The sequence below is a fragment of the Solea senegalensis genome, linkage group LG5 (genome assembly GCF_019176455.1).
Source record: "Solea senegalensis isolate Sse05_10M linkage group LG5, IFAPA_SoseM_1, whole genome shotgun sequence".
Classification (NCBI taxonomy): domain Eukaryota; kingdom Metazoa; phylum Chordata; class Actinopteri; order Pleuronectiformes; family Soleidae; genus Solea; species Solea senegalensis.
The window spans coordinates 472,942-486,741 of NC_058025.1; the positions used below are offsets into that span (position 1 = coordinate 472,942).

At 44.6% G+C, this 13,800-nt stretch overlaps 3 protein-coding genes across 5 annotated transcripts in view; 2 read left to right on the forward strand and 1 right to left on the reverse strand.

Annotated features, from left to right (window-relative positions):
- The window catches only part of wdfy3 (WD repeat and FYVE domain containing 3), a 42,961-nt gene extending 40,719 nt beyond the window's left edge, over window positions 1–2,242 (reverse strand). For all 3 annotated transcript variants that reach the window (XM_044025425.1, XM_044025424.1, XM_044025423.1), the window contains exon 1: window positions 2,014–2,242. The gene's annotated coding sequence lies outside the window, so the exon portion shown is untranslated. The remainder of the gene's footprint in view (window positions 1–2,013) is intronic.
- A 3,759-nt stretch (window positions 2,243–6,001) lies between these two features.
- On the forward strand, window positions 6,002–7,082 carry LOC122769112 (C-C motif chemokine 20-like). Its single transcript, XM_044025399.1, has 4 exons — window positions 6,002–6,120; window positions 6,218–6,332; window positions 6,407–6,536; window positions 6,893–7,082. The coding sequence occupies exons 1-3, from the start codon at window positions 6,054–6,056 to the stop codon at window positions 6,525–6,527; spliced, it is 303 nt and encodes a 100-aa protein (XP_043881334.1). The 5' UTR covers window positions 6,002–6,053; the 3' UTR covers window positions 6,528–6,536; window positions 6,893–7,082.
- A 4,240-nt stretch (window positions 7,083–11,322) lies between these two features.
- On the forward strand, window positions 11,323–12,507 carry LOC122769111 (C-C motif chemokine 19-like). The gene is made up of 4 exons (XM_044025398.1): window positions 11,323–11,442; window positions 11,915–12,038; window positions 12,118–12,214; window positions 12,304–12,507. The coding sequence occupies exons 1-4, from the start codon at window positions 11,373–11,375 to the stop codon at window positions 12,370–12,372; spliced, it is 360 nt and encodes a 119-aa protein (XP_043881333.1). The 5' UTR covers window positions 11,323–11,372; the 3' UTR covers window positions 12,373–12,507.
- The last annotated feature ends 1,293 nt before the right edge of the window (window positions 12,508–13,800 follow it).

The following is a 13,800-nucleotide window of genomic DNA, read 5'->3' on the forward strand; positions in this document are numbered from 1 at the left end:
TTTTTTGATCCAATGTTCTACTAATGATTCCATAAACACTGAATTTATTGAATAGTTAACCATTAGAGACAGTAGACCAGCAGTAGAGCTGCAACTAATCATTATTAACATAAATCAAGTTATCTGTCTAACCCTAACCAGTAATCATATTAATGGAGATAATGTTTCAGGCCTAACCAGCAGCTGCTAAAATCACTGATTTTCTCTCTGGACTTTGGTGTGGGAGAGTGAGTGGTTTACAAACGTCTGTCTCACGGTGAGATGAAGACGTGATCATGTGACGTAGACATCACAGACTTAAACTGACGGCGACTTCACGAAACAAGTCTTTTCAGAATCAGAATCCTTTATTGATCCCTGGGGGAAACAGTTTGTGTTCCAGATGCTCCGTGCAGAGCAGGAGTGCAAACAAGAGCTAAACACACACGTTACATACTTTTATGACGTGGATAAAATCACTGTCTCCTTGTGTCTCCGCTGCAGACGTGTTTTGACTGAGAGTGAGTCTCTGTGTCTCAGCAGCAGGGGTCAAACAAACAGAATTTGACCTTCGGGACCTTACAGTGAGGTCATGACCTCACCATGAGCCCAGCGATCATATTAGAATCAAATGAAATCATTTTTGCAGCATGCTCGTTGGAGTTGGAGGAAGATGGAATTGGTTGCAGAGCCAAACGCGACAGCTGCAGTGTGGAAGCTCTTCAGATTCAAGCCCAACGACCGCGGTGAACCACTAAACCTGAGCGAGGCGCTATTTCGCATTTGTTGTAAAACAGTCGCAACTAAATGCGGCAAGTTTAGCACAGCAAGAAGAAGGGAGAACCACAGAGAGATAGAGAGAGAACTACAGAGAGAGAGAGAGAATACTACAGAGAGAGAACTACAGAGAGAGAGAGAGAGAATACTACAGAGAGAGAGAGAGAACTACACAGAGAGAGAGAGAACTACACAGAGAGAGAGAATACTACAGAGAGAGAGAGAGAACTACACAGACAGAGAGAGAACTACACAGAGAGAGGGAGAGAATACTACAGAGAGAGAACTACAAAGAGAGAGAACTACAGAGAGAGAGAGAACTACAGAGAGAGAGAGAGAGAGAGAGAGAGAGAACTACAGAGAGAGAGAGAGAGAGAACTACAGAGAGAGAGAACTACAGAGAGAGAGAGAGAGAGAATACTACAGAGAGAGAACTACACAGAGAGAGAGAGAGAACTACACAGAGAGAGAGAGAGAGAACTACACAGAGAGAGAGAGAGAACTACAGAGAGAGAATCCACAGAGAGAGAGAGAACTACAGAGAGAGAGAGAGAACTACACAGAGAGAGAGAGAGAACTACACAGAGAGAGAGAACTACAGAGAGAGAGAGAGAACTACACAGAGAGAGAGAGAGAGAACTACACAGAGAGAGAGAGAGAACCAGAGAGAGAGAGAGAACTACACAGAGAGAGAGAGAACTACACAGAGAGAGAGAGAACACAGAGAGAGAGAGAGAACTACACAGAGAGAGAGAGAGAACTACAGAGAGAGAACTACAGAGAGAGAGAGAGAGAACTACAGAGAGAGAGAGACCCGAAACGCAATTAAATAAATGTGCTGAATCACTGTGATTGTATGTTGTCGTGTTTGTGCTGAGTCATGGTGAGGCTCGTGACTCCGTGGACGTGTGTCCGTCCTCACTGAGTCTTTATCGGTCAAAACACAGTTAGCTCACAGCGGCTAACACCAACACCAACACACACACACACACACACACACACACACACACACACACACTGAACAGTGACGTCAGACTGATGTCGTCATTGAACACACGTCACAGCGAACATTATGTTATTGCTGTTGTTATTATTATCATCATTTTAAACCAGTGTGATAGCATTCCTGCTGCTGCTAACATGCTAACATTAGCGGTGACGTCCCTGCTGTGTATGCTAGCTCCGTGCTAGGCGGCTAACAGCTAGCTGCTCCGCTTCGTCTCCGTGTGTGTGTGTGTGGTATCCGCCTTGACTTACCTGTGAGCGGCGTCTGCAGCTAAACTGAGCCGAAGAACAGCTCCGACGTGTGGACACACACTCTGTCAACATCCATGGTTCAGTTCAGCAGCGGCCGCCGGGGCTTCCTCCTACCGGGGGCCATGTTCCCCTCAATATCCGAGAGAGCGAGTGAACGAGTGAGTGGAGCCTGGAAACAGACAGCGATCCAGAGAAAATACAGGAGGAGAATACAGCAGCAGCAGGATGATGATGACGATGATGATGAAGCTCCGCCCCCTCCTCAGCATCATCTTCATGTTAAACACAAAACTGACATCTGCTGGACGAATGAGGAATAACACCGAAGACAAACGAGACCAGGAATGTTTTTAGGTTTTTATTTCATATTATTCACACACACACACACAGACAGACACACACACAGACACACACGGACACACATAGAGACACATTTGAGAGACATTTCAGAGATTTTGAGAGACTTAACTTGTCTTTTTTTAAACCACTGTTGTGCTTTACTTTGTTTTTTATATTTCAAGAACCTTTTACTACTCACTTACTCTACTACATTTCCCCTAACTATCCTCGCTACTACCAAATAAAATGATAAGAAGAAGAGTTGATGATGACGAAGATCCTGATGATGAAGGACTTGTTCTTCTCTGCCCTGCAGTCGCTGTTGTCAAACAGCTGATAGATCCTAGATCACGTGGGTTTTCCTCTTCTGTCTCATCACTTGTCTTCAGTCTAATGAACGTCTTTAAAGTTGCAGCTCATGCCAGTGGAAGGACAGGTGTGGTTTGTCCAGGATGAAGGACAGGTGTGGTTTGTCCAGGATGAAGGACAGGTGTGGTTTGTCCAGAATGATGGACAGGTGTTGTTTGTCCAGGATGTGGTTTGTCCAGAATGATGGACAGGTGTTGTTTGTCCAGGATGAAGGACAGATGGTTTGTCCAGGATGAAGGAAAGGTGTGGTTTGTCCAGGATGAAGGACAGATGCGTTTGTCCAGGATGAAGGACGGTGTGGTTTGTCCAGGATGAAGGACAGGTGTTGTTTGTCAGGATGAAGGACAGGTCTGGTTTGTCCAGGATGAAGGACAGGTCTGGTTTGTCCAGGATGAAGGACAGGTGTGGTTTGTCCAGGATGAAGGACAGGTGTTGTTTGTCCAGGATGAAGGACAGGTCTGGTTTGTCCAGGATGAAGGACAGGTCTGGTTTGTCCAGGATGAAGGACAGGTGTGGTTTGTCCAGGATGAAGGACAGATGTGGTTTGTCCAGGATGAAAGACAGATGCGTTTGTCCAGGATGAAGGAAAGGTGTGGTTTGTCCAGGATGAAGGACAGGTCTGGTTTGTCCAGGATGAAGGACAGGTGTGGTTTGTCCAGGATGAAGGACAGGTCTGGTTTGTCCAGGATGAAGGACAGGTGTGGTTTGTCCAGGATGAAGGACAGATGCGTTTGTCCAAGATGAAGGACAGGTGTTGTTTGTCCAGGATGAATGACAGGTCTGGTTTGTCCAGGATGAAGGACAGATGTGGTTTGTCCAGGATGAAGGACAGATGTGGTTTGGTCCAAGATGAAGGACAGGTGTGGTTTGTCCAGGATGAAGGACAGGTGTGGTTTGTCCAGGATGAAGGACAGGTCTGGTTTGTCCAGGATGAAGGACAGGTCTGGTTTGTCCAGGATGAAGGACAGATGTGGTTTAGGTATCACAAACACACACAGGGTGCAGTGGGTATTGGAGGATTGCTCAGGTGCATCACAGTCATTTACCTGTCCTGGGATTTGAACTGGCAACCCACCAGTTACAAGCCCAATTCCTTTCCTCTTGGCCAACAGAGCTACACTTCCTGTTAGTGCAGGAACGAGTCTGAACATGAAGTTTCCAGTCAGTGAAAGTGATCAGTTCACAGTGAAAGAAAACGAAAGTTTGGCTCCACAAACATTTCATTACCAGTTAAAAGAGATGTGGGTTCACTGAGGGTCACCGAAGGTCACTTCCTGTTCAGCAGCAGGAACATAAGTTTCTGTTCTGATAAAACACAACCAAACAAAGTCAACACTTTTATTTCTTCATAAGAATCAGAATAACTGCAGGTCACTGACATGTGTTTGTGTTGATCTTCATGTTACATTACATGTCATTTAGCAGCTTTTATCCAACACAACTTACAACAGAATTGAGTACAACCTGCCGGGGAGTTGAACTTGTGACTATGATGTCTCTGCACACAGGGGGTACCCGTCTAATTAAACATGTCATGTTAAACACAAAACTGACATCTGCTGGACGCATGAGGAATAACACCGAAGACAAACGAGACCAGGAATGTTTTTATGTTTTTATTTCATTCTATTCACACACACACACACACACACACACACACGGACACAGACAGACACACAGACAGACAAACAGACAGACACACACAGACACACACATAGAGACACATTTGAGAGACATTTCAGAGATTTTGAGAGACTTAACTTGTCTTTTTTTAAACCACTGTTGTGCTTTACTTTGTTTTTTATATTTCAAGAACCTTTTACTACTCACTTACTCTACTACATTTCCCCTAACTATCCTCGCTACTACCAAATAAAATGATAAGAAGAAGAGTTGATGATAGAACAGCTGATAGATCCTAGATCACGTGGGTTTTCCTCTTCTGTCTCATCACTTGTCTTCAGTCTAATGAACGTCTTTAAAGTTGCAGCTCATGCCAGTGGAAGGACAGATGTGGTTTGTCCAGGATGAAGGACAGGTGTTGTTTGTCCAGGATGAAGGACAGATGTGGTTTGTCCAGGATGAAGGACAGGTGTGGTTTGTCAGGATGAAGGACAGGTGTGGTTTGTCCAGGATGAAGGAAGGTGTGGTTTGTCCAGAATGATGGACAGGTGTTGTTTGTCAGAATGATGGACAGGTGTTGTTTGTCCAGGATGAAGGACAGATGTGGTTTGTCCAGGATGAAGGACAGGTGTGGTTTGTCCAGGATGAAGGACAGGTGTGGTTTGTCCAGAATGATGGACAGGTGTTGTTTGTCCAGGATGAAGGACAGATGTGTTCGTGTTGATGTTCGAGTTGATGTTCACACTGATGTTCACGCTGATGTTCACACTGATGTTCACGCTGATGTTCACGCTGATGTTCACACTGATGTTCACGCTGATGTGATTTCACACTGATGATGTTCACACTGATGTTCGAGTTGATGTTGATGCGCGGTGATGTTCACACTGATCGATGTTCACACTGATGTCCGCGTTGATGTTGATAAGTTCCCGGATGTTCAGCTGATGTTCATGTGATGTTCGAACTGATGTTCGAGTTGAGGATGTTCCGCTGATGTTCACGGTGATGTTCGAGTTGATGTTCACCTGATGTTCTGATGGTGATGTTCGAGTTGATGTTCACGCTGATGTTCGCGGTGATGTTCGAGTTGATGTTCGCAGACTTTTATCCATCTTGTTGAACGTAAACTCATATTTACATCACATGTTCTATGAGAGCAGAACATTTTAACGAAAACTAATGAAGATGAATGATCATGACAGAACATGAACACTTACTGTAAATGTGAAGATAAATATGTTTGTGTGAGTAAATTAAACACAGTTATATCAGATTATATCAGATTATATCACTGGGAATGTTTCATATTGTGTGACAGGAATTCCTCTTCAAGATAAAAATGATAAAAAGTGGCCTCAGGGAAACTTTTGGCAGCAACAAGAAGAAGCAACTGTTCAGACACAAACTCACATTTCCAGTCAGTGAGTTTTCACACTTTCACTTTCACTGAGTCTCACCCTGTATAAATGTACCTGCAGCAGGAGACAAGAGAAGAGAAGAGAAGACAAGAGAAGAGAAGACAAGAGAAGTCAAGACAAGAGAAGAGAAAACAAGAGAAGACAAGAGAAGACAAGAGAAGAGAAGACAAGACAAGAGAAGAGAAGAGAAGACAAGACAAGAGAAAACAAGAGAAGAGAAGACAAGAGAAGACAAGAGAAGAGAAGAGAAGAGAAGACAAGAGAAGAGAAGAGAAGACAAGAGAAGACATGACGTCCTCTGGAATCACAGCTCTGCTCCTGCTGACTGTCCTGCTGTGTGCTGACTTCACAGCAGGTGAGACACACACACACACACACTCACTCACTCACTCACTCACTCACTCACTCACACAGTCAGGTGAAGTGATGAATGTTGTTTTTTTTCTCCTCAGCTGAGGTTGTGGTCGACTGTTGCCTCAAAACCACAGACAAGTTCTTCCCTCTGATTCTGATTGACAGCTACACACTGCAGGAGGCGGGACAAGGCTGTGACATCAGCGCCACTGTGTGAGTACGCGTTAATCTCACTTTTATGACATAATCTGTCAGTATGTAATCGTTGTCTTCATCTTTGTCTTCAGCTTCATCACAAAGTTGGAGAAAACTGTGTGCATCGTTCATCCTGAAGAAGAAAAGAAGAAAACAAAGTGGGTGAAATCTCACATCAAGTATCTGGAGAAGAAGAAAGAGGAGATGAACTGATGAACTGAGGTGAAGAGACTTTACTCATCACACACTCACTCATTCACTCACATTCACACGTCCCCTCACTCACATTCACACGTTCACTCACATTCACACTCTCACTCACTTTCACACGTCCCCTCACTCACATTCACACGTCCACTCACATTCACACGCCCACTCACATTCACACGCTCACTCACACTCACACGCTCACTCAGATTCACTCTCACATTCACATGTCCACTCACATTCACACGTTCACTCACACTCACACGTTCACTCACACTCACACGTTCACTCAGATTCACACGTTCACTCACATTCATTCATACGTTCACTCGCATTCACTGAGCTCTATTTCTCTGCTCTTGTGTTTGTAGGTGTGGGAGCAGTGCATTGTGGGACATTGCTGAAAATCAAAGAGGAATGAAAACATGGACAAATGTTTGATAATAATCTGTGGATAATCTGTGGATAATCTGTGGATAATCTGTGGTCCTGAAAATGTTTCACTGAGTTGTTGTGTAAAATGTTGTAAAGTTATTTCAAATAAAGTTTGACATGTTTGAATCTCGTTGTCCTTTGTGAAAAATCAACAAAAAATTAGAAAATGAAAGCAGATGAAAATTCACAACAAACACAAATAAAGAATAAGACGTGTCTAAAAACAGGCTGCCATCAAAGTGAATTCAGATTTAACTGTCACACTCACTCTGTCACACTGTCACACTCACTCTGTCACACTGTCACACTCACACTGTCACACTCACACTGTCCTCTGTCACTGTCACTCTGTCCTCACACTGTCACTCTGTCACACTCACACTGTCACACTGTCACTCACACTGTCACACTGTCACTCACACACACTCACTGTCACTCACACTGTCACACTGTGTCCACACTCACACTGTCACACTGTCACACTGTCACACTGTCACACTGTCCACTCTGTCACACACACTGTCACTCTGTCACACTGTCACACTGTCACACTGTCACACTGTCACTCTGTCACACTGTCACACTGTCACACTGTCACTCTGTCACTGTCACACTCACACTGTCACACTGTCACACTGTCACACTGTCACACTCACACTGTCACCTGTCACACTGTCACACTGTCACACTGTCACACTGTCACTCACTGTCACACTGTCACCTGTCACACTCTGTCACACTGTCACACTCACTGTCACTTGTCACACTGTCACACTGTCACACTGTGTCCACACTGACACTGTCACTGTCACTCTGTCCTCTGTCACACACTGTCCCACACTGTCACACTGTCACACTGTCACACTCACATGTCACACTGTCACACTGTCACACTGTCACACTGTCACACACTGTCACTGTCACCTGTCACTCTGTCACTGTCACACTCACACTGTCACACACTGTCACTCTGTCACACTGTCACACTGTCACCTGTGTCACACCTCACACTGTCACTGTCACTCCCTCCACACTCACACTGTCACACTCACACTCACACTGTCACTGTCACACTGTCACCTCACACTGTCACACTGTCACACTGTCACACTGTCACACTGTCACACTGTCACACTGTCCTCTGTCACTTCACACTGTCGTCACACACTGTCACACTCACGTCACACCTCACACACTGTCACACTCACACACTCACACTCACACTGTCACACTGTCACCTGTCACACTGTCACACTCCTGTCACACTGTCACACCGTCACACTGTCCCACCTCACACTGTCACACTCACTCTGTCACACACTGTCACTCACACTGTCACACTGTCACACTCACTGTCTCACTCACTGTCACTGTCACCTGTCACACTGTCACACACTGTCACACTGTCACACTCACACTGTCACTCTGTCACACTGTCACTCCACTCACACACTCACACTGTCACACTGTCACTCACTGTCACTCGTCACTCACACTCACACTGTCACACTCACACTGTCACTCACACTGTCACACTCACACTCACTGTCACACTCCACACTCACTCACACTCACACTGTCACACTGTCACACTCACACTCACACTGTCACACTCACTGTCACACTCACACTGTCACACTGTCTGTCACACTCTGTCACCTGTCACCTGTCTGTCACACTGTCACACTGTCCACACTGTCACTCACACTGTCACACTGTCACACTCACACTGTCACCTCACACTGTCACACTGTCACTGTCACACTCACACTGTCACACTCTGTCACACCACACTCACACACACACTGTCACTCTGTCACCCACACACACTCACACTGTCACACTCACCTGTCACTCTGTCACACTGTCACACTCACTGTCACACTCACTCCTCACACTGTCACCTCACACTGTCACACTGTCACACTGTCACTCCTGTCACACACACTCACACACTCACCTCACACTCACACTCACACTCACTCTGTCACACTGTCACACCTCACACTGTCACACTCACTCACACTCACACCACACTGTCACACTGTCCTCACATCACTCTCACCTCACACACTGTCACATCACACTCACACTGTCACACTGTCACACTCACACTGTCACACTGTCACACTGTCACACTCACACTGTCACACTCACACTGTCACTCACACTGTCACACTCACACACTGTCACACTGTCACACTCACACCACACTCACTCTGTCACACTGTCACTCACTGTCACACTCACACCACACCTCCACCACACTGTCCACACTGGGTCACACCGTCACACTGTCACACTCACACTGCCACACTGTCACACACACTCACACGTGTGTCTCACACTGTCACACTCACACTCACACTGTCACACTGTCACACTCTGTCACACTCACACTACACTCACTTCACTCACCGTCACACTGTCACTCACTGTCACATCACACTGTCACTCTGTCACACTCACACTCACACTGTCACCTCCTGTGTCACACTGTCACACTGTCACTGTCACTGTCACACTGTGTCACTCACACTGTCACACTGTCACTGTCACACTGTCGTTCTGGTCACTTTAACACACACTGTCACTCTGTCGTCACACTCACACTGTCACACTGTCACACTGAACTCACACTGTCACACTGTCACACTGTCTGTCACACTGTCATGTCACACCGTCACTCACACTGTCACTCTGTCACACTGTCACACCGTCAGTGTCACTGTCACACCGTGTCACTCTGTCACGTGTCAATCACGTCACTCTGGTCAACTGTCACACACTTGTCACACTGAAGACACTGTCACACAAATGTCACACTGAACACTGTCACTCTCACACTCAGGGGGTCACTCTGTGTCACTGAGGTCAGTTGGTCACTGTCACTCTGTCACACTCACTCTGTCACTCTGCCTGTGGTCACTCTGTGTCACTGAGGTCAATCGTTGGATTTCAAACAGTGAAGAAACAAAATCCCAGACATTTGAACTCAGATGGAGGCAGCAGTGTGTGTGTGTGTGTGTGTGTGTGTGTGTGTGTGTGTGTGTGTGTGCGTGCGTGTGTGCGTGTGTGTGTGTGGTTTACTGTGCTCTGTTATGTTTTGATCATCGTTAAATATCCCCGTGTGTTCAGTCACACATTGTGAAACTTACGGAGCATTTATTGACACCCTCTGTTTCTTGTAAATGCTTTTTTGGACGTTTGCTCGAGTTTATTGTTTATGTTCCTGGATTTTCCCCCGGAGGCTTTTACAGGAAAAGTTGAAGGACCTGAAGTGTTTGACACGCCCACTGATCCCATCAGTGTCCTATTCACTCATTCATAAGAACAAAACTGAAGTCAGAACATTTTAGTGCTAAAAACGAATCTTTAACTGTAAACGCGTAGAAAGTATGTTTTTAATGTTAAACATAAACAAATGTTTTCATATCTCAATAATCATGTGATCTGTAAAACACCTGCTGTATAAGATATATTCACTTCTTTCACTTTTCATTTCTTAGGCTCCACCCCCTCCCCCTACTCTGCTTCCTTCTTCAGTTTTTATTTCAGGAAGTGTGTGTGTGTGTGTGTGTGTGTGCTTGCATTTGTGTGATTGTATATCTGTGTGTGATTGTATTGTGACTGTATTGTGTGTGTGTGTGTGAGAGAGTTACTACATTTTTTTACAGTTTATATGTGACCTTTGACCTTGTTGTTGAGTGTGTGTGTGTGTGTGTGGGGGGGGGATATTGTGTGCCATATTTTTACCATTCAGTTTTTTTTAATATCTATTTATTAATTTTTCAACAACAACAACAAGAACAAGAACGAGAACAAGCTGGGAATAACAACACAAAAACCAAAAACCCAAACAGCGGGATGGGTTCCTGGTAGATGTGACGGGTACAGAGTGAAATACAATGGGAGCTGAATAACGAAAAAAAACAGAAATAAATAATACAGTTTTTTTTTATACAAATGCAGAAATATTGACATTAATATAAGAAATGCTTTCCATATTCTTTCAAAGGCATTCGTATGTATTCCATTATTGTGGGAGAGAGTACTTTACTAATATTATACAGTTTTTTCTGATACACATCAGTTACACGATCACTGGGAAGAGCCAGAAGGAGGGAAACCTTCTGTATTTCAAACAAGACATCACTCCAATATGTTTGTGTTTTTACAGTGAGCAAGATATCATTCATGTTTTAATGTTTGGACTGAGGGTCAGCGGGTCACTCTACTTCAACACACACACACACACACACACACACACAGTTCTTATTTTACTTCCTGAAATAAAAACTGAAGAGGAAATTAGAGGAGGGGGACGAGGCGGAGCCTAAGAAATTAAAAGTGAAAGAAGTGAACCAATAAATAGGGAGACACAGAGCCAGAGAGCTCAGTTCATCAGTGAAGCACATGAGTGTGTGTGGGAACATGAAAGTCTTCATCTGCTGCTGGATCATCTTCATCATGAGCTGCTGCACACGTGAGCATCATCATCATCATTATTCATGTTATTATTATTATTCATGTCATCATTACATTACATGTCATTTAGCAGACGCTTTTAAGGGAATTGAGTACAACCTGCCAGGGCTGGAGTTGAACTCGCGACCATGAAGTCTTTGCACACCGGCGGTCTTAACCACTGAGCCACTCCACCTCGTTGTTCATGTTATCATTATTCATGTATCACTACTCATGCCTTCATTATTCATGTTAATTCATTCATTCGTGTTAAAACTGAAAAAAAGTATGTATCTTATTATATAAATATGTATAATTCTATATTATTTATATAATAATATATTATTCTATATTATAAGTTAGTTAAATTTTTTGTTTTTTGTTTTCTTGTTGCAGTGAAACTAAGATCAAAAACATTATTTTTTACATTAACACACATTTAGTTTACGGTGACTTCATGAACTTTGACCTCAGTCACGTGTCTGTGTCAGTGTCGTGGGCTCAGGTTCCCGTCGACTGTTGCCTCAGCGTCAAGAACAAAACTATTCCCAGTCACATGATCGTGAGTCATCGTCGTCAGTTCAGTGGGCAGGGCTGCGCCATCGACGCCACCATGTGAGTTCATTTAAACACAAAGCTGTTTCACCCTGTCACTCAGCATCACCCTGTCACTCATCAACACATGTTTGTGCAGTCTGTTGACGAGACGCGGCAGGAACCTGTGTGTCCCCGCCCACGAACCCTGGGTCAAACAGCTGAGCGCACGCGTGGATCAACGCAACACATGCACGGTACGCTCGTCACGTGCTTTTATTGTGAAGGTCACAGCATGAATGTGCTTTTATTGTGAAGGAACTGAGGTAAATATGTTTGTTTACAGAAACACGGTGTGTCAGAGAGAAGAAGATGTAAACAAAGAGTAAACAACAGCGTCAAAGAGCTTCTGTGATTCAGGAGGAAACACATCACAGAAAAACTGTTTTCCAAAATAAAAGAGTTTGTGTTAAAACTGTGAAGCTAACTAAGCGAAGCTAACTCTTGTAAGCCTGCAACAGACTAACAAAATAAAAGCATTTTAACTGTGTTTCTTTGTCGATGACGCTTTACTTTGAAAACCAATCATCAGACAGAGAGAAGCATTAGTCACGTGACTGAAGAAGTGGTCAGTTTATTAGGTACAGGTGACTGAAGAGTGTGATGATGTGTTGAGGACAAACAACACCTCAGTCTGAGTGTGATCACGTCAACACTTTGAAATTGAACATCCACAGTTTGATAATGTCATACATACACATCATAAAGTGTGTGGAGAGAGAGCGAGAGCGAGAGAGAGAGAGGCAGCAGAACAAGGCAGAGTGCAGAGAGAGAGAGAGAGAGAGAGAGAGCGAGAAGCAGAGAGAGGCAGCAGGAACAAGGCAGAGTGCAGAGAGAGAGAGCGAAGAGAGAGAGAGAGAGAGAGAGGCAGCAGAACAAGGCAGAGTGCAGAGAGAGAGAGAGAGAGAGAGAGAGCAGCAGAACAAGGCAGAAAGAGGAAGAGAGAGGGAGAGAGGAGAGAGAGGGCAGAACAAGGCAGAGTGCAGAGAGAGAGAGAGAGAGAGAGGCAGCAGAACAAGGCAGAGTGCAGAGAGGAGAGAGAGAGAGAGAGAGAGAGAGGCAGCAGAACAAGGCAGAGTGCAGAGAGAGAGAGAGAGAGAGAGAGAGAGAGAGGCAGAACAAGGCAGAGTGCAGAGAGAGAGAGAGAGAGAGAGAGAGAGAGAGGCAGAACAAGGCAGAGTGCAGAGAGAGAGAGAGAGAGAGAGAGAGAGGAGGCAGCATGAACAAGGCAGAAGTGCAGAGAGAGAGAGAGAGGGAGAGAGAGAGAGAGAGGCAGCAGAACAAGGCAGAGTGCAGAGAGAGAGAGAGAGACGTCTGGAGTGTAAAGCCATAGATAATGGATGGATGGATGAGTCTCCTCTTCCTCCTTCCCTCTGCTCCCGTTTCCTCCGTGTGATCACTTCCTGTTTGTGTACCATGTGACTCAGAATAGGACGTTTATTCAACAGCACCACCTGGAGGACAGGAGGTCGTTTTCTAACAGAAAATACACACGAATATAATATATATTTACATTATTGTTAAATATCATCAACATAAAAACTGTATATTAATGCAACAAAGAAGACATTGAAATGAAGCTAAATTAATGTATATATGAGTTTTTCAAAAACTACACAACTTTTCATTTATTTAATAAATGTACATTAAATATTTTTATCAGTTATGTTTTAATGTTTGGATGAGGGTCAGCGGGTCACTCTACATCAACACAACACACACACACACACACACACTGTGATGCGTTCACTGACCTCTGAACTAAGAATAATGACTCTCACAC

Excerpts from the sequence above, each read along its gene's own strand:
- LOC122769112 (XM_044025399.1), top strand. The coding sequence starts at position 6,054 with ATGACGTCCTCTGGAATCACAGCTCTGCTCCTGCTGACTGTCCTGCTG. Across the intron at positions 6,121-6,217 it reads GTGTGCTGACTTCACAGCAG|CTGAGGTTGTGGTCGACTGT; the intron begins GTGAGACACACA and ends TTTTCTCCTCAG. Across the intron at positions 6,333-6,406 it reads TGTGACATCAGCGCCACTGT|CTTCATCACAAAGTTGGAGA; the intron begins GTGAGTACGCGT and ends CTTTGTCTTCAG.
- LOC122769111 (XM_044025398.1), top strand. The coding sequence starts at position 11,373 with ATGAGTGTGTGTGGGAACATGAAAGTCTTCATCTGCTGCTGGATCATC. Across the intron at positions 11,443-11,914 it reads CATCATGAGCTGCTGCACAC|TGTCGTGGGCTCAGGTTCCC; the intron begins GTGAGCATCATC and ends TGTCTGTGTCAG. Across the intron at positions 12,215-12,303 it reads ATCAACGCAACACATGCACG|AAACACGGTGTGTCAGAGAG; the intron begins GTACGCTCGTCA and ends GTTTGTTTACAG.